The 21,689-nt window shown below is 49.8% G+C and overlaps 1 protein-coding gene across 6 annotated transcripts in view; it reads right to left on the bottom strand.

Moving 5' to 3' along the window:
• The window catches only part of PI4KB (phosphatidylinositol 4-kinase beta), a 55,239-nt gene that overhangs the window by 29,141 nt on the left and 4,409 nt on the right, over positions 1-21,689 (bottom strand). For 2 of the 6 annotated variants that reach the window (XM_053278152.1, XM_053278150.1), the window contains exons 2-3: positions 21,307-21,429; positions 11,773-12,752 (exon numbers count right to left, since the gene is read on the bottom strand). In XM_053278152.1, coding sequence (XP_053134127.1) covers positions 11,773-12,723 — 951 coding nt within the window. In that variant the 5' untranslated portion in view covers positions 12,724-12,752; positions 21,307-21,429. Of the gene's footprint in view, positions 1-11,772; positions 12,753-14,099; positions 14,323-19,423; positions 19,564-21,306; positions 21,430-21,689 lie in introns of those variants that run through there. The other 4 variants (XM_053278151.1, XM_053278153.1, XM_053278154.1 and 1 more) reach the window with 4 other exon arrangements.

The following is a 21,689-nucleotide window of genomic DNA, read 5'->3' as shown; positions in this document are numbered from 1 at the left end:
TCAAGACTATCAAGACATTCTGGAGTGAAAAAAGCTCTGTCTCCGTCGCAGATCACGGATCCTCCAACAGGATAATGACCCAAAACACACAGCTAGAAGCACCCAAGAATGGCTAAGAACAAAACATTGGACTATTCTGAAGTGGCCTTCTATGAGCCCTGATTTGAATCCTATCAAACATGTATGGAAAGAACTGAAACATGCAGTCTGGAGAAGGCACCCTTCAAACCTGACACAGCTGGAGCCGTTTGCTCAGGAAGAGTGGGCCAAACTACCTGCTGACGGGTGCAGAAGTCTCATTGAGAGCTACAGGAATCGCTTGCTTGCAGTGACAGCCTCTAAAGGTTGTGCAACAAAATATTAGGTTAAGGGTCCCATCATTTTTGTCCATTTTCATTTGTGTTCTTATTTGAAATATTCAGTTGCATCAAAACTCTAAAGCAAAGTCTGATTTTTGTTAAATGCGGAATAAACCATGAGGGGTGCCAATTACGTTTGTCAGTTTCAAGTTATTTCAGAGACAATTGTGAGTTCTTTTTTTGTGGAAGGGTACCAACACATTTGTCCACGTGTGTATGTGGCCCACGCAGCCATCCCCACCATCATTCCCTGCTTATACGCCCCCAACAGTGGTGAGCTGTAGTGACCTGGAGGGGAGTGGCATAAATATTTTAAACAAACAGTCACCTGTTTCATCTTTCCTTTCAGAGGCCATTCGCTTCCCAAACTGCTTCCTTGAAAGTTGCCGGTCTTCAGGGCAGTGCTACAAACTTTGAAGAAACCTAGACTTCCCTCGCAGGGTGACGGCTCCAGGGTTCCCTCTCACAGGGATTCCCAGATGTTGTTGACTACAACTCCCAGAATCCCTAGCTGCAAGGGCTCTTGCTTGAGGATTCTGGGAGTTGTAGTCAACAGCATCTGGGAATCCCTGTGAGAGGAAACACTGGACATCCCAGGATTCTCTGCTTTGCACACAGAGCTGGTGCAGTGGCTAGAGCAGGTCTGCACAACTCTGGCCCTCCAGCTGTTTTTGGACTACAACTCCCATCATCCCCAGCCAGAGTGGCCAACAGTCAGGGATTTTAGGAGCTTTAGTGTGCGGGAGATGGCCATGGTCAACCCCTCCTGTATTCTACCAGACACAACCACAGGGCTCTGTGGTCGCCACGAGTCGACGCCGACTTGAGGGCACAACATCACCTTTAGTCCAACAGCAGCTTTGTGGCAGACATTGTGAAGCCCCGGGTTAGAGTCTCCGCCTGGGAGCAGAGAGACCCAGGTTTGAGTCCCCATTCGGCCATGAAACCCTCTCATCGTAACCTACCCTGCAAGGCTAAAACAAAGGCGGTTCTGAGCCCCTCTGGGATAAAAATGAAATCAACCCTGAACTAATCAGTTTATGAGGAATAAAACTGACACGTGCCTTAACTTTCTTACTGGCTTTAAAAGGGGCTTAGACAAATCCACGGAGAACAGGTCTATCAGTGGCTACTAGTCTGGTGGCTACAGGCCACCTCCAGCCTCAGAGGCAAGATGCCTCCGAATACCAACAGCAGGAGAGAGGGCAGGCCCTCCGCTCTTGCCTGCGGGCTACCCAGAGGCATCCGGTGGGCCACTGTGGGAAACAGGATGCTGGACTGGATGGGCCTCCTTGGGCCTGATCCAGCAGGGCTGTACTTGGCTTTTCTGAATGGCTGCAAGTTCTCGGCTTAAGCGGGGTACAGACCCAGCAAGTGAAAGAAGAGGCGGCCAGCTCCCCAATGAAATCCACACACCAGCTGCAGCCTCCACACCATCGACCTTTTCCTCCGCACGGCCCACCCTCTTTCCAACTGTGGAATTGCAAATCCCTGCCACATTTCCTCATTTCACAAACTGGGCAAACGGCCACTGACAGTCCTTGCAGCAAGCCAACTGTGCCACCCCCAGAACTCCATCTGAGCCGGAGCACCCTGGGCTGTGGACCCAGAAGCTCCGTGCAGCTCTTGCAGGAACTTCCAAATTTAGCACGCTGCCCCTGAGCTTGGGAGTCTCCCCCAGCCCTCTCCGGAGATGCTGCCAGGGAGGGAACTTGGAACCTTCTACATGCAAACACGAAGATGCTCTTCCCAGAGCGGCTCCATCCCTTAAGGGGAATCTCTTCCGGGGCTCAGACTCATAGTCTCCCATTCAAATGCAAACCAGGGCAGACCCTGCTTAGCTAAAAGGGGACACGTCCTGCTTGCACCCACAAGACCAGCTCTCCTCCCGTATAGGTGGCTCAAGCGCTGAGTGCCAAAGTTTTCTGTGCAGCAACGACAACCACACAGCAACGGCAGAACAGACTCTGCCCCACTCTGACTCAATTAGCAGTTAATGAGGCTTTTCTGCTCGCAAACCACAAGGGTGGAGGGTGGGGGAATGAATCGCCCACTGCTTGCCCCGCCAGCAGCTACAGAAGCTCGCTTCGCACTCGGCACAGAGATCAATCACCCTTGCACGCACGCACGAAGAACTGAATTCTTTCCGAGCGTGCGGAACGAAAATTAGAAAGGGGGCCAAATCGTGCAGTCGGGGCCATCACGCCTCCGCCGTGGGTCGACTGGAAGCGGTAGCAGCTAGGCGGGCAGGCCGCCACCGATGGAGGCCACCCCGCCAGTTCCCTGAAAGGGGAGAAAATGGTTGGAATTCCTGTGGCATCGAAAGGCCAGACGTGAGCCACACGGAAGAATGCCACAGCTGCTGGATCCATTACAGAAATGCAGGATCTGAGGGAGAACATTGGACCCATTCTTCGTTGCCTGTGCAAACACACACACACACACACACCCAGCCTGCTCTCTGGGCATGTGCCAGTGGGGAAGGAAGGAGGGAGCAGAGCTCCTCTCCTGCCTTGGGACGCCTCAGGATGGCAGCATCTTCTTCCTCACCTGCTTGGCCTTCACAGGAAGCTGCCTTCTACCGAGTCAGACACTAGGCCCAGCTAGCTCAGTATTGTCTACACTGACTGGCAGCGGCTTCTCCAAGGTTGCAGGCAGGAGTCTCTGCCGGCCCTACCTGCAGATGCTGCCAAGGACTGAACCTGAGCCCTGCTTTCTGCATGCCAAGCAGACGCTCGGCCACTGAGCTACGGCCCCATCCGAGGAAGCGGCCTTCTACCGAGTCAGACCCTGGGTCCATCTAGCTCAGTACTGTCAACACTGACCGGCAGCGGCCTCTCCAGGGTTTCAGGGGGGAGTCTCCCTCAGATGCTCTTCCACTGTGGGCAGCCTATGGCACTCCTCCAACTGTTGTTGCCTACAACTCCCATCATCCTCATGCACAATGTGTTTCAGCTGGGGGAGATGGGAGAGGTAGGCAACACCACCTGGAATGCCTTCCAGCGCTCGCACGCAGTCTCCCATCCAAATGCAAACCAAGCTAGACCCTGCTTAGCAAAGGGGGCACGCCCCGCTCACCGCCACAGGGCCAGCTCTCCTCCCACCTGGGAAGGGGGCTAAGCAGCACTCGCGCTTGCTTCCGGGGTGCCATCAAGCAAGGTCACTTTTCACGACTTGGTTTCTGAGCACAAATCTCCCTTTGCCATCAACAAATCCACTGGCTGATGGATTGACGGAGTACGGGGCCCTCCGGATCTGGCCTACAGCAGCCCTCTGTGCGCTGCCACCCGCTCCGTCGGATTTCACTCGCTTTCCAAACCCAGCCGAGAAACCGCTGCGGCCAGCCTTTTGCCTGCGTGGAGATGAATCATTCTGAATCAGCTTTCGCTCTCGCCTCTCCCTCCCAACAACAACCGCCACAGGAGGGACTCTCCCAGCACAAAGGTTGCCGCTGTGAGGGCCCATCTCTAGGAAAGGAAGATTTTAAAAGACACGAAAAAGCAATGCAGAACCACCACCATCGCCTCTCTCACACAAGCTTACCTTTCTATTGACCCAAAGAGAAGGCAACTCTGAATTTAGGACTCGCCCCCACCCTAAAAATATACAGGTTACTGACCCAAATAGCAGACTGAATTTAAGACGCCCTTAAAAAACAGAGGCTAAATGCAGCCTATGCCTGTATTTGCCTGAAAGGAGCAGGATTCTGGATTGATAATGAGCCCTTGATTTCCCCCCAAAGAATCTTGGAAATAAAGCCATTAAGTTCCATAAGAACATCCCAGCTGGATCAGGCCCAAGGAGGCCTCTCTGGCCCAGCCTCCACAGTGGCCCACCAGATGCCGCTGAGAAGCCCACAGGCCAGAGTGGCCTCTTGCCTCTTGAGCAGGGCTGCTCCATTTAGGCCCTCCTACAGATATTGGCCTACAACTCCCATAATCCTTGGCTATTGGCCACTGTGCTGGGGATTAAAAACAGCTGGGGGCCCTAAATTGAGCAGGCCTGATTTAAACCCTGCTTCAGGGATTAAAATAAATCAGATTTTTTAAAAAAATTAAATTGGATTTTTTTTTTTTTTTAACAACTCATAAAAAAAGAACCTAGGTCAAAGATATCATCATGTTATATCTTCTCATTATAGCCTATGAACATGTTAAGAGCAGCATATGGGGATGAGAGAGAACATGATTAATCCTATTCTGCAGGTGGTGTATCCCGCCCCCCCCCACACACTCTCACACACACAAACACACACACACAGAGTCAAGCCCTCGCCCCTCTCTCTCACTGCCCCAAGACCCATGGCATAAAATCAGGAGGCGTGCCTCCACTTTTCAACAGGCAGGAGGGGAGGGAAATATCCTGCACTCCAGAAACGACAAGCCCGGGGTAAATCTACGGGCAAGGGGTCATGGCACTCCCGGCACGGCCGCTCCGCGGACAAGGCGGCTTCTGTCTCCCAGAGGCAACCTAACAAGGCTCCGTTGGCTGTTGGAATTTATTGGCAGGAATAAAAAGATTGGGGGGCGGAAGCGAGCGGACTTGAGGGGCCACTCTGAGGTCATCCCTGGGATCATAACGGCAGCTGAAAGGGGTTTCATTGCCCCCAGGAGGACTGGCCCTTTTCCCCCCACTAAAACCGCAGAATGTATGTTGAGGAGGCTTCTCTGCAGAGGAGAGATCTGCATACTGAACAAGGATTTATTTAACCTGCAACACAAGGCGGGACACCTCCACAGATGCAGGGACATCGCTTACAGGGCCTACGGGCAGCCCAGCTGGGTCTGACTGAAGTTGGGACCCGTTTCCAACGGTGGCCCTGGAGAGGCTTCTGGGAAGCTCTCAGGTAGGGCCCAAAGGCATTAACCCTCTCCTGCCGCTGCTCCCCAGCCACTAACACTCCAAGGTAGACTGCTCCTAGATATGGAGGTTCCACTCCTGACCACAGAAGGACCATGCGTTAAGATAGTCCCCAGTCCCCAATCACAGACAGACTATGCCCTTGCGACACTGGGCAGGTCGAAACCACGGCGCACGTCCTTCTCCACTGCCCCTTCTACAGAGACAGTCGTGCCAATTACCTCCTGCTGCTACTCCTTAGGTATCCTAGTCCTCCAAACCATTTTTACACCTGGCTGCTGCTTTCTGATGCAGATCCTGCCATCACGTATAATTTTGCCCAGCTCTGCGCAGCAGCATGCAGGATCTGACAGACTCTGACAGCCTGAACTCTGCCCAGAGAGTGAGCAGCCTGCAGCCCTGCTACGGCACACGAACTTCCTGGCCATTCAGTCCTCCATTGCTGCTGTTTTTAGCTACTCTATTACTGGCATAAAATAGCAAACCTTTAAGCCCATGCTTGCGTTTTTATCATTTTAACACAGTAATCTGTAATCAGCTTTTATTATAATCTTTAATATAGTATCACTATATATCTGTTTTATATATATAGTATCATTTGTATAATTTTCTAATGTAGCATCAATTTATAATATAGTATCATTTATAATATATAATATATCATCACCATCTTACTATAATACCACGCTCTTATAATAAATTTTAATATAGTTCTGTGCCTGGTTAGATTTTAAAGATGCCCTAGGCTTACAGCCTCATTATCTAGGTCTTCTATCCCGCAGCGGTAAATTTTATAACTCTAGGGCTTCATTTGCTTTCGTTTTATAGATTGCCATTGCCTTGGTATTGTTTTATGCTGGTCTGGGACTGTAAGAGAGACGACTGAGTGGATCGATATTCCCCAGAGGTCCTTCTTTGGGTCCAGCTGAAGAGAGTGGGGTGACCAGCCTTAAGGCCTTTCTGGACTGCTCCTCTCAGGGAGGTTCGCCTGGCACAGAACTGGAGCTCATTTTAATGGAGACCCATTAAAAACCCTTTCCCGTGGTCTCCAGGGCTTTTCGTTTGGTGGGTTTTAATTCCTGCCCTATATATTGCATGCTGGGCTGCCTAGCATTTTTACTGGTAAAGTTACGCCGTTGAGTTGGTGTCGACTCCTGGCAACCACAGAGCCCTGTGGTTTTTCCTTTGGTTTTTCTCCAGCTTTACAGGAGGGGTTTCCCATTGCCTCTTCCCGCACAGAGTGAGATGATGCCTTTCAGCATCTTCCTATATCATTGCTGCCCAATAGAGGTGTTTCCCATAGTCTGGGCAACACACCAGTGGGGATTCGAACCGGAAACCTCATGCTTGCTTAGGCAAGTCATTTCCCGCTGCGCCATTAAGGTGGCTTACGGGGTTCTTTAATTGTTTTACTATTTGTCGTGTGATTTTAATTTGGTGCAAGCTGCCCCAAGAATACTTTCTAGATTGAAGAGTGGGGCGCTGAATCATCTCAGTAAATAAATAAAAATCATGTAACAGGCCACACTGAACACCCCAATATCCCAAACCAAGCAAACTCCAATTCCACACCTGGGAAAGGGAAAAAAAACCTATACATACAGAGAAACACAAACACAGTGTGAGAGCTGGTCTTGTGGCAGCAAGCATGAATTGTCCCCTTTGCTAAGCAGGGTCTGCCCTGGTTCGCATTTGGAAAGGAGCCTAAACCTAAAGCTGCCTTGTTCGTGGAGTGGTAAGAGTTCTTAAAATGGGGTCCCCTCCCCAGACGTTGTTGGACTACAACTCCCAACTTCCCCAGCCTTTCTGGCTGGGGATGATGGGCGTTGTATTCCAACATCTGCGGACCCAAGGTTAAGAATCCTTGCCTTAGGGAATGGGAAGAGCACCTGCCCACTCACATGCAGGAGGTTCCAAGTTCCCTCCCTGGCAGCATCTCCAAGATCGGGGTGAGAGAGAGACTCCTGCCTGCAACCTTGGAGAAGCCGCTGCCAGTCTGTGAAGACAATCCTGAGCTTGATAGACCAATGGTCTGACTTGGTATATGGAAGCTTCCTAGGTTCCTATGTACATGAACACACACAAAAGTTTCTGCCACCCGAGTACAAGGTAGAAAAACAAATTTCACACCCCAGCAGTCCATTTTTTCAAGTGCCCAGCTGATCAAGCACCTGGGATGACCTAGCCGTGCTTAATTTTTGGAAATATTTGTTGGCTCAAGGTGCAAAATATGCTCTCAACTGGCAGAGAAATGGCAATCCCCACCAAGTGTCGCAAGTCCTGCTCAGCCCCTCCCCCTGGCTTCCCTTCAGCTGTCTTGAGGGCTGGAAACTTGGTTTCAAAATGAACACATGGACGATCAGGATGGCCAAGTCAAATATTGCAGTCCCCCCTTGAAAAAGGTGAAAAGTGCCCCCCCTTCAGGGGCTCAATGCAAGGGGAAGACTCCAGGCTGCCCAGTGTCCACCACCCACAACAGACAAGTTAGAAACCTTGAAATAATAATAATAATAATAATAATAATAATAATAATAATACAAAACGCTGTGCATTTTATGAGGGGAGGAAAACAGTATTTGTACAGGGCTTGGAAAGCCAAAACGACTTTCCTTTCCGCTGCAAACGGCTGGCATATCCTCCGGCCCAGAAGACGCTCCCAACGTTGCCAAGAGAAACCTGACTCAGCAGAGCTCGGCCTAAATTATGGGCGACGGCTCCGGTTCCCAGTCGGCGAGAGGCTGCGCCCGTCACGGGCAAAGGAGGCTGCCCAGCGTCCGGCTGCCAATCGGCCCATTGTGCGCCTGGGAACAACGAACTGGCAGCCGAGTGGGGCGGCTCTCGGTCCCCACTGGAAAGCCGGCGCTTCTGCCGCTCGCCACAGCTGGAAGGCTGGCACGGGAATCGGACTGCAGAATGGCCTGGCTTGACCGGGTCAGTCTAGTGAGTTCACCCTCAGGCCCCAGGTCAGGGCGGCCTGGAGTTGGACCTTGGAGACGGGGGTGGAGACCAGCCGCCAAGCTCGCTCTCCCCATTGCTTCTCGGCCTGGCCTACCTCACAGGGTTGTCGCAGGGATGGAGTGGGATAGCCCCGCACGCACACTGTCCCGAGTGCTTCTGCGGAAGGCTGGGACAGAAGTGCGATAACGGCACTGGATCGCAAGGTGATGACATTCAAACCGCTGGCTAGGACTTTTGAAACCCTACGTGGTTTGGGGGCCAAGATGCCTATAGGGCAAACTCGGCCCTCCAGCTGTTGTTCAACTCCCATCACTCCCAGCCACAATAAAGTGCGCCTGTGGGAATCTTGGGGCTAGGTCCCTCAGTGCAAAGCAAATTGCTAAAAATCTCCCCCCAAAACCCCCAAAGAAAAGTACAGCACAGTACCCTCTGAAAAACCATGCTGGAAGCCCCAACGTGGCTCCACACTGCCTCCAGAAGTTGGAAATGCCACCAGAAGTCTGTCAATGCATGCAATGGAACCACAAATGGTCAAGATTCACCCCTACCATGATGATGATAACCAGGTATATATTGCCCAACCATGAACAGCTGAAACCGCAAAGGGAGAACCCGCGAAAAACGAGTGTCTCTTTCAGTGTTTCCTGTAACAGATATTTCCAGAGGCTGATGGCTACAGCTCCCATAATCCCCAAAGGCCACTGCAACTGGGGATTATGGGAGTTGTAGTCAACAACATCTGAAAACCCCTGTCACAGAGAACACTGGTCTCTTGTATACAGATCTCTGTCCTAGTATCATTATTGTTTCCCCTAATACTGTAGGTCACTTCTGCAACAAATACATCAAACCTCTCTGCCCTGCCCGCAGGCTGGGAAGTCAAGGAGTGCTGCCCTCACATTCTTTCCGTTTGACGGGGCTCTTGGAAAGAGACACCCCCAGCAAGCTGTGCTCACCCTGGTCAGCCAAGGTAGCCCCATTAGCATGGAGGGAGCTGCAGCTTTCAGAAATAATAATAAAAATTAACCCCACCAACTACCAGAGCAGCTTCTCCTGAAAAGCCAACGTGAGATGAGACCAGATGGATTGGACCGAACATCCATTTATTCTGGCAAGAGCCCTCCTCCTTTGTATGTCCCCAACACCCAGTACTCTGGGGTATACTGACCCTATCTGTGGAGGCTTCATTACACGTATCTAGACAGACCTTTCCTGCCCCACTGATTTGCTCCAACACTTAAAGAACATATCTAAGCACGCTGGAAGAGCCGTGCTGGAGGAGGTCAAAGCTCCATCTAATCCAGCCTCTTGCTTCCCAAGGTGGCCAGCTGGCTGCCTGCTAACTAGGCAGAGGCACCTTTTAAAGTGGCCATTCTCTTTCTATTAGACAGGGGGAGAGCAACCGGCCCTGTCCAGTCCCAGCACAGCATACCTTCAGTGGCACTTGCTGGGATGTACCTTGTGTTTCTTTTCAGCCTGTGAGCCCTTTGGGAACAGGGAACAATCTCCTCCTCCTCCTCCTGTAAACCACTGAGAACCTTTTTGCTGAAAAGTGGTATGTAAATAATGAAGCACACAGGCAGGGCCAGGCATCCACCAATCCACTTGCCAGCGGCAAGAACCCCCAGCACTCTGGCGAGTAGGACATCCAGCGCCACACAGATCTCCTCCCGAGAGGTCGCATTTCCGCTGCCATTGGGGGGAAGCGAAGGAACAGCAGGAATCCTTCCTGAGCAGAACGAGAGGGCTCCGCCATTGCTTTCCATCTCCCAGTGCAAGGGACAGAAGACCCACTTCTCTCCTAAACCCTCTGCCTGTGTGCCAAGAAAAGGATAGGAGGGAAAGGGACTGGTGGCAACCAAATATACTGGCCAGTTAGTGAGTGAGTGAAGCCTAGTTTTGTGCATCCTGGCAACAGCACCCCCTCGCTGTTGCAACTGGTGCTGAGTGGCATCCTGCCCGTATATGTGGTAGAGTCCCGCCTGGAAGCCAGGTCTGCACAAGACTAAGGGTCTAAGCACCCACTAACTGGGCACCAGAGGTCTCTGTTCTTCACATCAAGGTCTTGGGAACCTGCCCTGTTCTTTCGCTGCCCCTCTGCTCTCAAACTCCAGCCCAGAACAATCGACTCTGCAACTCTGGGCATCAAATGCAAGCAGAATCTACAGAGGGAAAGAACATTGTGAAACGGCATCAAATATTCATTTGGCGCCTAGCGATACTGAAATTTCACCCGGCATTCTTTCTCCGAAGCTCCCTCAGGGTCCCCGAAGCAGGCTGACTCCCATAAAGAGGAGGAAAGAGAGCAAGAAAAAACACAAATCTCTCGGCTCACTTTTGCCGACTCAGTGTTCAAGCTTACGAACCGACACACTAACACATGCACACGAGAGATGTTCAGAGGTGCTGTGAAGACCTGGTGCCGTTGAAGCTTCCTGGCTCTTAGCATTTTAAAAAATTCATTGCATCTAAAGATGTTTTGAGAGGGCTGTCACCCCCGCATAGAAAGCCATTCGAACCGTTTGCCTGATGGTGTGTGTTATGTGTAGCTATTTTTATGCACCCATTTCCGTGTATTGTCTGTCCTATGATTTATTCTTGATTTCTCTCCAGTAAAATAAGCTCACCACCAAACATCTTTGGATAAAATGTGTTTCTCATCCACTGGCAGTCTTTACGATTCACTCGGGAAGTAAGAGACAAGAACCTGTGCTACATCACCCAAGAGAAGTGACTCAGCACCTCCGTGCTCCCTTCACATTCCTCCAGCTCTTGTGGGACTACAACTGCCATCATCCCTGATTTTATTTCTAAGTTTTAAAATTGTTTAGTACTGTATTTTGCAGTGTGCGTGTGTGTGCGTGCGTGCATGTGCGCGTTTGTACGTGTGTGTATAGCTGTGTTGTGATTGCATGTTATGTGTTTTTACTTAATGTTTTAATGCTGTGTTGTGAACTGCCCAGAGAACCATTTGTTGCAGGATGGCTAACAAAGTTTTTTATTATTTATTATCATCATCACCATCACCAGCCACTGTGCTGGGGATGATGGGATCTGTAATCCAACAACAGCCAGAGGGCTGAATCCATCAAGCCCTGCCTTATTACATCCCCTACAGGTATAACCTGTATATTTTATACCATACAGGTATAAAATAATATAATTAGTTTACCTCTCAACTGCTTCAGGAGCCAATTGTGGCTGAAAAGCAGAATGAGAGTATGATAAATACGTTCAATCAAATACCGCATTTACCTGAATCAAAGACAACCAAAAATTTAAGACTCCCCCCTTAAACCCGGCCCCAAACCCCAAACTAAATATAGGTTATACCCACATTTATCCCAAAGGAGGACTCTGAATGGAAGACGGCCCCCTGATTTCTAACATCAAAGAAGCTGGGGGGAAATCTAGCCTTGGGTGCAGGTAAATACGGCATTGTGCTGGCAGGATCTGGACGAGACACTCGTAAGCACTGATGCAGTGGGAACACCAACCTTGCCCAGGAGCCCGGCATCTCGGTTTTATAACCCTTGGAACTGCAGGCACCTGAGAACCCCACAGGCAACCCTTCCACGCCCCCACCCCAGACTACCTCTTCGTCGTTCTCCACTTTGGGGTTGCTGGCCGTCCGCTTGAGGTTGCTGCTGAGGCTGATGCTGACCGTGGCGTCTGACTTGGACCTCTGGTGAGTCCGCTTGGAGGGGGAGAGCCCCGTGTCGGGGGCGGGGCCGAGAGAGGGCAGCTCCTTCTTGCTGCGGTGGGCGGGCTTGAGCTCGTCCGAGAGGATGAGCTTGCGGAGCTTGGTCCCCCGTGAGTGGCGCTGGGTGGAGATGTGCATGTCCGAGGAGTAGGCCCCCAGCAGCAGGGCGCACTGGAGGGAGAAGTTGATGCTCTGCCGGCAGCGGTGGACGATGTAGGGCTTGATGGCGTCCCCCACGTCCTCATCCATGTGGATGTACATGTTCAGCAGCTGGGGCAGGTAGAAGTCCACCTCCTCGTTGCGGAAGCAGAAGAGCCGGTTGCCGATGTAGGCCTGCACCCCGGGCTCCTTGGAGTTGTACAGGTAGGAGATGGCCATGGAGATGTCGAAGAGCTTCGACTCAAAGAGCCGAAGCAGCCACGACTGCTTGGCCGAGTTGTTCTTCTGGCGCCGCCGGGCACTCTTCACCGAGTGGGGCGCCCGCTCCTCCTCCTCCTCCTGGATCTTGTCGGGCGGGTCGTCCAGGCACTTGATCTCGCAGTACTCCCCGCCCAGGCTGCCGTTGGGCAGGGCCAGGCCGGGCCGGCGGGCGCAGGCCGCCCCGCTGTCCGCCAGCCGGATGGAGCCGTCCCCCGCGATGCAGTGCATCAGCTTGACCTTCTCCAGGACCTCCTCGCAGGCCTTCTGGGCCACCTCCGGGTCGATGACCGGCAGCTCGCCGACGCCCTCCGTGATGACCCCGAGGGCCGTCGTCCCCCCGCCATTTCCTTGGGGCGGCGGCCCTGCCACCGACGCCTCCTCCGACGCTTCCCCTGATGGCCCGGCTGTGGTAGAGTCACTCATATCCGAGGCGGGTCCGTACTCTTTCAAAGCTAGGAGAGAAGAGGAGGGAAAGAATCCGAGATGGGAGCAGAGAAGTGTGATTGTATAGCTACCCTCTTCTTTTTAAGGATAGCAGCCTTTTAATATCATATCATAGCATTAGAGTAGAAGTTTAAAATAACATAGTTTTATAGTTCGTAATTTGTTCTAGTCATGCTCTACTGCTTCATCTTATGCTGGTCTTGGACCGTAATAAAGATGACTGATTGACTGCGCTAGATGGACCAATGGTCTGACTCAGAATAAGGCCGCTTCCTACGTTAAGACCTGATTTCTACCACCAAGGAACCTGGACGCAACCTAGCCTTGGATCCAGGTCAATACAGCAGACTGCAGGGGCTGCTCTCTGCCTCCAGGGTCCTACCAGGCTGGGGAGACCTAAATGGGATTACGGTTCCGCCTGTCCGGTCTGGCAGCACAACGGAGGCCAGCGGCCAACTCCTTCTGCTGCAGGCAGAGCGGCCCTGCCAGCTGCTCGTGTCGATTCCCTCTTGGGAACTGCGTGGCTTTGCTGTCAGTGGCCAGGGGGGAAGCCGTGCTCGTGACACGGGGCTTCCCCCCCTACCTGACTTGAAAGCAGCATTGCCCTGTTTTATAGATTTGGGGTGGGGGTGGGAGTTTAAGGCAGGAGGGGAAGGCCATTCAGGGACTGAGCTTGCGCTCAAAGTGCTGAATCCAGGCTAGATCTCCAACAGCTGACAGTTCCCTGCCCCCTTCTCCACCCACCGCCCCCTTCTCTCTCACACACACTCAGTCTACCTCTTGGTTGCACAACTTCAGGCCTCCAGCTGTTAGACTACAACTCCCATCATCCCCAGCAACAGTGGCCAGTAGGAATAGTGGGAGTTGTAGTCCAACAGAAGCTGGAGGGTTGTACAGCCCCAGACTTAGTAGCTGCACAACTGCTGGATCAGACCTAAGAAGGGGAGTCCTCCTGTTGGATCAGACCAAAAGGGGGTCCCATCTAGTCCAGCATCCTATTTTCCCTACAGTGGCCAAACAGATGCCTCTAAGAAGCCCACAAAACAGGGAGGAAGGCCCCCTTTGTATGTCGTCCCCCCAGCATCTGGTACTCAGTGGTATACTGCTTTTGTAAATGGAAGTTCAATTTCCAACTTTCACCACACACTTCATAAGAGCAGCCCTGCTGGTCTGGATGGGCCCAAGGTGGCTCCACCTAGCTCAGCATCCGGCTCCCTGCAGTACATCCTCCGGGAAGCCTGCCCAGCAGAGCATGGAGGCCACAGCCCCTTTCTTCTGGTTGAACCCCAGCAATTGGCACTTACAGACAGACTGCCTCTAAACAAGGAGGCTCTACACAAGCCGTCACAACTCACAATCATCAGTAGGCTTCCCCTGCATGGAACCTTCCGACTCAGAATGGCATATCCAGGGAAGACATTTAGGCAGAAAAGCTCCGACCAAAAAAACCCAAAAACAACCTGCCAGGAGGCGGAACAAACTGACCTCACGAGAGGGATTTGCCTGCACATACATACAGAGTCGAGCGCCACATGGACATGAAAGGTGGCCAGCTGGCAAAGTAGAAGCAAGAAGGCAGAGGCGCCTGAAACGCCGGAGGACGGACGCACAGAGTGAGCGAGGCAAAAAAGCAAAACAGACAAGGAAATACCAGCTAGGATAAGTGAGGGATGCGGAGTGTGACTCAGAGGCAATCAAGGATGCAAGGCACATGCCGAGGGGGTGGGTTAATCAACGGTATAATTGAAGAGGAAATGGGGAGGAAGACCATCTAGGCACGATTACAGCCGGAAATTAAAGAGGCTGGAGACACAGGCAGCCCAGGAGGCAGAAGAAAGCAAAGAGTGACCAAAGACTCATTTGCAGATGAAAACACCTGAGAGAGAGAGAGAGAGAGCGAGCGAGCGCAACCATGGTGTGGCTTCTGCCTGCTGCCCAGCTCAGCGGGACCCAAGCCCTCCTCCCCCAGCACACCAAGAGGATTTGGGGGAGGGAGGATGAGTGGTGACCACAAGTAACGGCAGGCCGCTGAGCCAAAGGGGTGTTTGTGGACCCCGAGAAATATCCAGAGTTTTAAAGCTCCGTGGAACTACATTGCAACCTCCCTATCCATCGAGGGATTCAACACACACGTGGTGGCCGCAGAATTAACCTCCTCGCTTCCTGGAAGGAAAGTTTCCCCTCCACAGCTTCCGGCCCGTAATGCCTCCATTCTGAGCGCCGCTCAGGAGGGGGATTTGCAGCCAGCAAAATCCGCAGGGCGGGCAGGTCACAGGGTCCAAAATTAAATGCTTCCCTGCTAATTTAAGGGCTGGGTTTTATTCAAGAATGAATGCCCAGTTCATCAGCTTAGGATGTGATGCAATCCCCCTGGAGGCGGAGCCATTGATGTGGTTTGCTTATTTCATCACATGCTTCCCAGCAATTTTGGCCTCTGGGATCTCTCTACACACACACACACACACACACACACACACACACACACAGGCTAGCAAGGGGGATTCAAACTCAGAACACTGTGGAGTGAAGGCATACCACTCACACCCCGTCTCCAGCTATGACAGCCCTGAGACTCCAAGGAAATCCACAAGGACTCTTCTAATGCCACTTTGGTTACCAAGCTGCCTTCTACTGAGTCAGACCACTGGTCCATCTAGCTCAGCATTGTCTGCACTGGCTGACAGCAGCGTCCAGGCAGGAGTTTCTCCCAGTCCTGCATGGAGTTGCTGCCAGGGCCTGACCCTGGGCCCCCTGCCTTCAATCAGATGCTCTACCATTGAGATGTCACCCCATCCCTTAAAGGGAACACCTTACAGCCGAGGGTGCTTGCGTGTATTTATTTATTTAGCACATTTCTATGCCACCCCATATAAAAATATCCGGGCTGTTTACAATTTAAAACAATAAAAAACATTAACATGATTAAACCCATTTAAAATAAGTAGAACTCAAACTTTGAGACGTACAGATTAAAGGTCTGATTCAACAGGTGCGCCTTCAGATTCCAGTCACCCATCCTAGGCAGACCCTACTTAACAAAGGGGACAATTATGCTCACTACCTTAAGCTGGGCTCTCCCTCCCAAATTAAGAACACCACTTTTAAGAATTGGTCGGGCTGGATGTCCAAGAATCCTCTCTCCAGGAGAGGAGAGCTGGTCTTGTGGTGGCGAGGATGAAGTGTCCCCTTTGCTAAGCAGGGCTCACCTTGGTTCACACTTAGATGGGTACTTGAGCGCTGGGAGAGACTCCCCTTAGGGGAGGGGGTCATGATTCCACAGAAGAGCTAGGAAAACTCCGGCCTGACACCTCGCAGAACTGCCACCAGACAGTGTAGACCAGGGTTGCACAGCTTCAGCAAATGTTGGACTACAACTCCCATAACCCCCAACTATTGGCCACTGTGGCTGGGAATGATGGGAAATGTAGTCCAAAACCAGCTGGAAGGTCCAGGTTGGGCAGCCCTGGTGTAGATGACCCTGAGCCAGTTGGACTAGGGGCTCGACTCCAAATAAGGCAGCCTCCTATGTCCCAGATGCCACAATAATAATAATAATAATAATAATAATAATAATAATAATAATAGTATAAAAAGATCGCACAGACTGACTACAAACAAAGGCATGACAAGGTAGCAGGGATGATACACTGGAACATCTGCAAAAAATACAAGCTACCTGTAGCCAAAAATTGGTGGGACCATAAAATTGAAAAAGTTGAAGAAAATGAAGATGTAAAAATATTATGGGACTTCCGACTACAAACAGACAAACATCTGCCACACAATACACCAGATATAACTGTAGTCAAGAAGGAAGAAAAGCAAGTCAAAATAATCGACATAGCAATACCAGGGGATAGCAGAATAGAAGAAAAAGAAATAGAAAAAAATCACCAAATACAAAGATCTACAAATTGAAATTGAAAGGCTGTGGCAGAAAAAGACCCAAATAATCCCAGTGGTAATTGGCGCCCTGAGTGCAGTTCCAAAAGACCCTGAAGAGCACCTCAACACCATCGGGGCCACAGAAATCGCCATCAGCCAATTACAAAAAGCAGCTTTACTGGGAACAGCCTATATTCTGCGACAATATCTAACACAACAGCAACAACATTGACAATAACATTCAGCCATCCCAGGTCCTTGGGTAGGACTCGTCTGGATAAAACAAACCAGTCAATAACACCTGTCTGACTGTGTAAACACGAAATAATAATAATATTTATTTACACAGTCAGACGGGTGTTATTGACTGGTTTGTTTTACCCAGACATCGAGTCCTTCCCAAGGACCTGGGATGGCTGAATTTTATCATCAATGTTGTTGCTGTTATTATATTGTCGCAGAATATAGGCTGTTCCCAGTAATGTTGCTTTTGTGTGTCAGATGTCTGTCTGTTTGTAGTCGGAAGTCCCATAATATTTTTGCACCTTCATTTTCTACAACTTTTTCAGTTTTATGGTCCCAGCAATTTTTGGCTACAGGTAGCTTGTATTTTTTGCAGATGTTCCAGTGTATCATCCCTGCTACTTTGTCATGCCTTTGTTTGTAGTCAGTCTGTGCGATCTTCTTACAACAGCTGATTAGGTGGTCCACTGTTTCATCTGCTTCTTTACAAAGGCGGCACTTGCTGTTTGTTGTGGATTTTTCAACTTTGGCTCTTATTGCATTTGTTCTTAGTGCCTGTTCTTGTACAGCCAGTATTAAACCCTGTTTCTTTCTTCAAGTTGCCATTCTTAAGCCATTGACAGGTCTTCGTGATGTCTGATTTTCCACTTATATTGTGCAAATATTGATCATGCAGTGGCTTATTTTTCCATTTTTCTGCTTGGTTCTTGACTTGTTCTTTCTTGTAGGCCTGCTTTGTTTCATTGGTGTTGAATAGTTTCGCGTTATTGACAATTTGAAGTGCATCTTCTTCACTGTCCTTGATATATTCTTCAAGGCCTCTTTTCTCCTCCTCTACTGTTTGATGGACTTGCAGCATTCCTCTTCCACCTGAGCTGTGAGGGAGGTAGAGCCTATCTACATCACTGCGGGGGTGCAGAGCATGATTTATGGTCATGATTTTCCTGGTCTTACGATCTAGCGTCTCTAGCTCTTCCTGGGTCCAGTCTATTATTTCTGCAGTGTATCTGATAACAGGTATAGCCCAGGTGTTTATGTATGGTGTTTTGTATGGTGTTCCTACCATTGAGTTTGGACTTTAGGATTTTTCTAACTCTCCTGATGTATTCATTTCCAATTTTTCTTTTAACTTCAGTGTGTGCAATGTTATCAGCCTGGAGAATGCCCAAGTATTTGTAATGTTCTTTCTCTTCCAGGTTCTTGATGTTGCTTCCATTGGGCAGTTCTATTCCTTTTGTTTTTCTTCTGTTCATTATTAATGCAGCACACTTGTCTAGTCCAAACTCCATTGCTATATCGCTACTGAATGTTTAGCAGTGATTTAGCAGTGTTTAGCAGTGTTTCGATTTCTCACTGGGACTTTCTATACAACTTCAGATCATCCATGTACAGCAGATGGTTAATTTTACTGGATGTTTTAGATGTTTGGTATCCGAGGCCTGCTTTGTTTAGTATTTGTGAAAGTGGAGTCATGGTGATTACAAACAACAGAGGGGCCATGACTCCACTTTCACAAATACTAAACAAAACAGTTTACAAAAATGTAAATAATAATAATAAATTATTATTAAATAATAATTATAATATTATTATTTCTTGTTTACACAGTCAGACAGGTGTTATTGACTGGTTTGTTTTATCTAGACATCGAGTCCTTCCCAAGGACCTGGGATGGCTGAATTTTATCATCAATATTGTTGATTATTATAGATATTGTCGCAAAATATAGGCTGTTCCCAGTAAAGTTGCTTTTTGTAATTGGCTGATGGCTATCCCCTGGTATTGCTATGTCGATTATTTTAACTTTTCTTTCTTCATGACTACAGTTATATCTGGTGTATTGTATGGCAGATGGTTGTCTGTTTGTAGTCGGAAGTCCCATAATATTTTTGCATCTTCATTTTCAACAATTATTATTTCTTGTTTACACAGTCAGACAGGTGTTATTGACTGGTTTGTTTTATCCAGACATCGAGTCCTTCCCAAGGACCTGGGATGGCTGAATTTTATTGTCAATTGTTATAGATATTGTCGCAGAATATAGGCTGTTCCCAGTAAAGCTGCTGCTGCTGCTGCTGCTGCTTCTTCTTTCTTCTTTCTTCTTTTTCTTCTTCTTCTTATTATTATTATTATTATTATTATTTATATTTACATTTATAAACTGTCCCATCCAGAGGCTCTGGGCGGTGTACAACTTCTGCACACAGATATAGACTGCCTGTGGACATGGAGGTTCCATGTGGCTCTTACAGCCAATGGTGCTCCTCCACACACTTCCCTGATTTTTATTTATTTGTCATATTTATATATCACCCAAAACTTATGTCTCTGGGCAGTTTTACAATAAAAATAAAGATTAAAACTAAACTAAAACAAAACATTTACACAAGTAAAATGTAACACAAAGTAAAAACTGTTTAAAAAAACAACAACCGGCAGATCTAATTAAAAGCTTGGGTGAACAAAAGTGTCTTGACTGATTTTTTAAAACTGTTAACCAGCCATGGCCGCAAACCCCCGCCACCGCCTCTCGCACTCGCAAGTTCCATACTTTGAGTGCGCGTTGCAGGAAGAGGCTCGGCCTGATAAGTCAGCCACACACGTCTCGTGGATAAACTTGCGACGCATCTGGTTCCTATTAGGCAGAGCTGCTTTCTGGCAGGCTCAGCGTTTTGCGGATTTATCACACATCTAGTGTGGGGGAAAGAGAGAGAGAGAAAACTCAGGCCGTGCAAGTTCCACTGCCAAAGACTAAATAGGAGACACCCGTTAGCTGTGCACGCACCACTTAAAAGTCTATATGCTGAGCTCTGTGGTGTGGCTGAGCTCCCTTTGATGAAGACGTTCCTTGCCGGTCATAAGGCAAGGTCTGGCCATAAAGACAGCAGCCAGGCCACAAGGGCTGAAAGGGGGCTTGAGAACACAGAGATCTACCCAAGGAACAGAGGCAGCTGCCTTATACCAAGACTGGTCTAAAGGAGAAGAACTGGCCTTGTGGTAGCAAGCATGACTGGCCCCTTTTGCTAAGCAGGGTCTGCCCTGGTTTGCATTTGAAGGGGAGACAACATGTGTGAGCACTGGAAGAGATGCCCCTCAGGGGAAGAGCATCTGCCTACTTGCATGCAGAAGGTTCAAAGTTCCCTCCACAGCAGCATCTCCAAGATAGGGCTGAGAGAGACTCCTGCCTGTAGCCTTGGAGAAGCCGCTGCCAGTCTGTGCAGACAATATTGAGCTAGATGGACCAAGGGTCTGACTTGGTAGGAGGCTGCATGCAACGCTACTCTAAAGGAGATCTCACGGCACTCACACATAGTCACCCATCCAAATGAAAACCAGGGCAGGTCCTGCTTAGCAAAGGGGGCAACTCATGCTCACTGCCACTAGACCAGCTCTCCTCCACAACTATGAAGCCAGCACAAGCCCATGTCTAAATCAGTTTTGCAGCTCAGAAACTGCACCCAAGGATGAGGATTTCCTCTGCAGTGGGAGGGTTTTGTGCCCCTACAAAACCCTCTCGCTGCAGAGGAAATCCTAACTGCAGATGGGATGGCCCAGACTAGACTGAAACTAACAACACGCTCCCTTTCCATTTTTCCTGTCAAAGTGCTCTGTGGGCACTGGAAGCCTACACGCTCCTACAGGAATTACTTTGGATCGGTGAAGGAACCTGTTTTGCTACATCAGTGCCCCTGAAGAAAAGCATTCTGGCAGGCAAGGACAAGAAAGAAACCCTCACATTGGAAGAGGTGACAACTCCAACTGAGGTTTCTCTTACAGGCACAAGCAGACCCACCACACACAGGCAAGTCTGAACTAGCCCCCACAAGCACAGAGTCTCCCACGAAGCAGTTGATGCAAGTCATTCTCCCGTCATGCTTTGCCGGCTGGACTGTGATGCAAACCCTTGCACAATCTTCCCCCAGGGCTGACGAGCCACTTCACTACTCAAGTCGCTCTCTTCCGATTCATACTCCACACTGCTCCTCAACCAGAGTATGGAGACGTTAACCCTGGCCTACCTTGCAGGGGTGCGAGGAGGAATGCTTAAAATACAAACAAGTGCTGTGGAGGCCACATGAATGCCAAATCCGCACATCATTTCTGCTGAGGGAATCTGCTACAGCAAAATTTGTCTGATCGCTTTAAGAGGGGGTAAGAGTTGGTCTTGTGCTAGCAGGAATGGTCCCTTTGCCAAGCAGCGTTTCCCATCCAAATGCAAACCAGGGTGGACCCTGCTTAGCAAAGGGGAGAATTCATACTTGCTACCACAAGAGCAGCTCTCCTCTCTCATCACTGATCTCTGAGTGGCAAGTGATCTCCAATCGGCTGCTTCTCCCTCCACTCAAAAATCCAGAGGTCAAGGAGCATAAAGCCAACGCCAAGAAGACGATCAATCCCATACTGACAAAACAAGAATGCCAATCCGATGCTTACCTGTCGCGTTCCCAACCAACCAGGCAGCTGGCCCCTGCTCAGACGCACGCCAGTAACACCAGCCGAGTTTGCCATCTTTGGCGATGTGGACTTAGAGGGATCCTAGGAGGCAATCCTTAGCAGCTGTCAGAAGGAAAAAGGAGATAAATGGTGGAGGAATCTGGCAAACAGCTGAGCGAAGCTAGAGCTTTGGTTTAGGGTAGGGCTGGACAACTTCAGTCCTCCTTCAGATGCTGGACTACAACTCCCATCATCCCTGACACAGCCACAGCTGCTGCGGCTGTGGATTATGGGAGATGTAGGCCAGGAACTATTGGAGGGCCAAAGTTTAGACTCTTCTGCTCAGAAGTGGTTTTGTTTGAGAACACCCTTGAACACACACA

Source organism: Hemicordylus capensis, chromosome 14 (assembly GCF_027244095.1).
Source record: "Hemicordylus capensis ecotype Gifberg chromosome 14, rHemCap1.1.pri, whole genome shotgun sequence".
NCBI lineage: Eukaryota > Metazoa > Chordata > Lepidosauria > Squamata > Cordylidae > Hemicordylus > Hemicordylus capensis.
The sequence above is the reverse complement of the archived record's forward strand: the minus strand, read 5'-3'. Positions and strand labels throughout refer to the sequence as shown.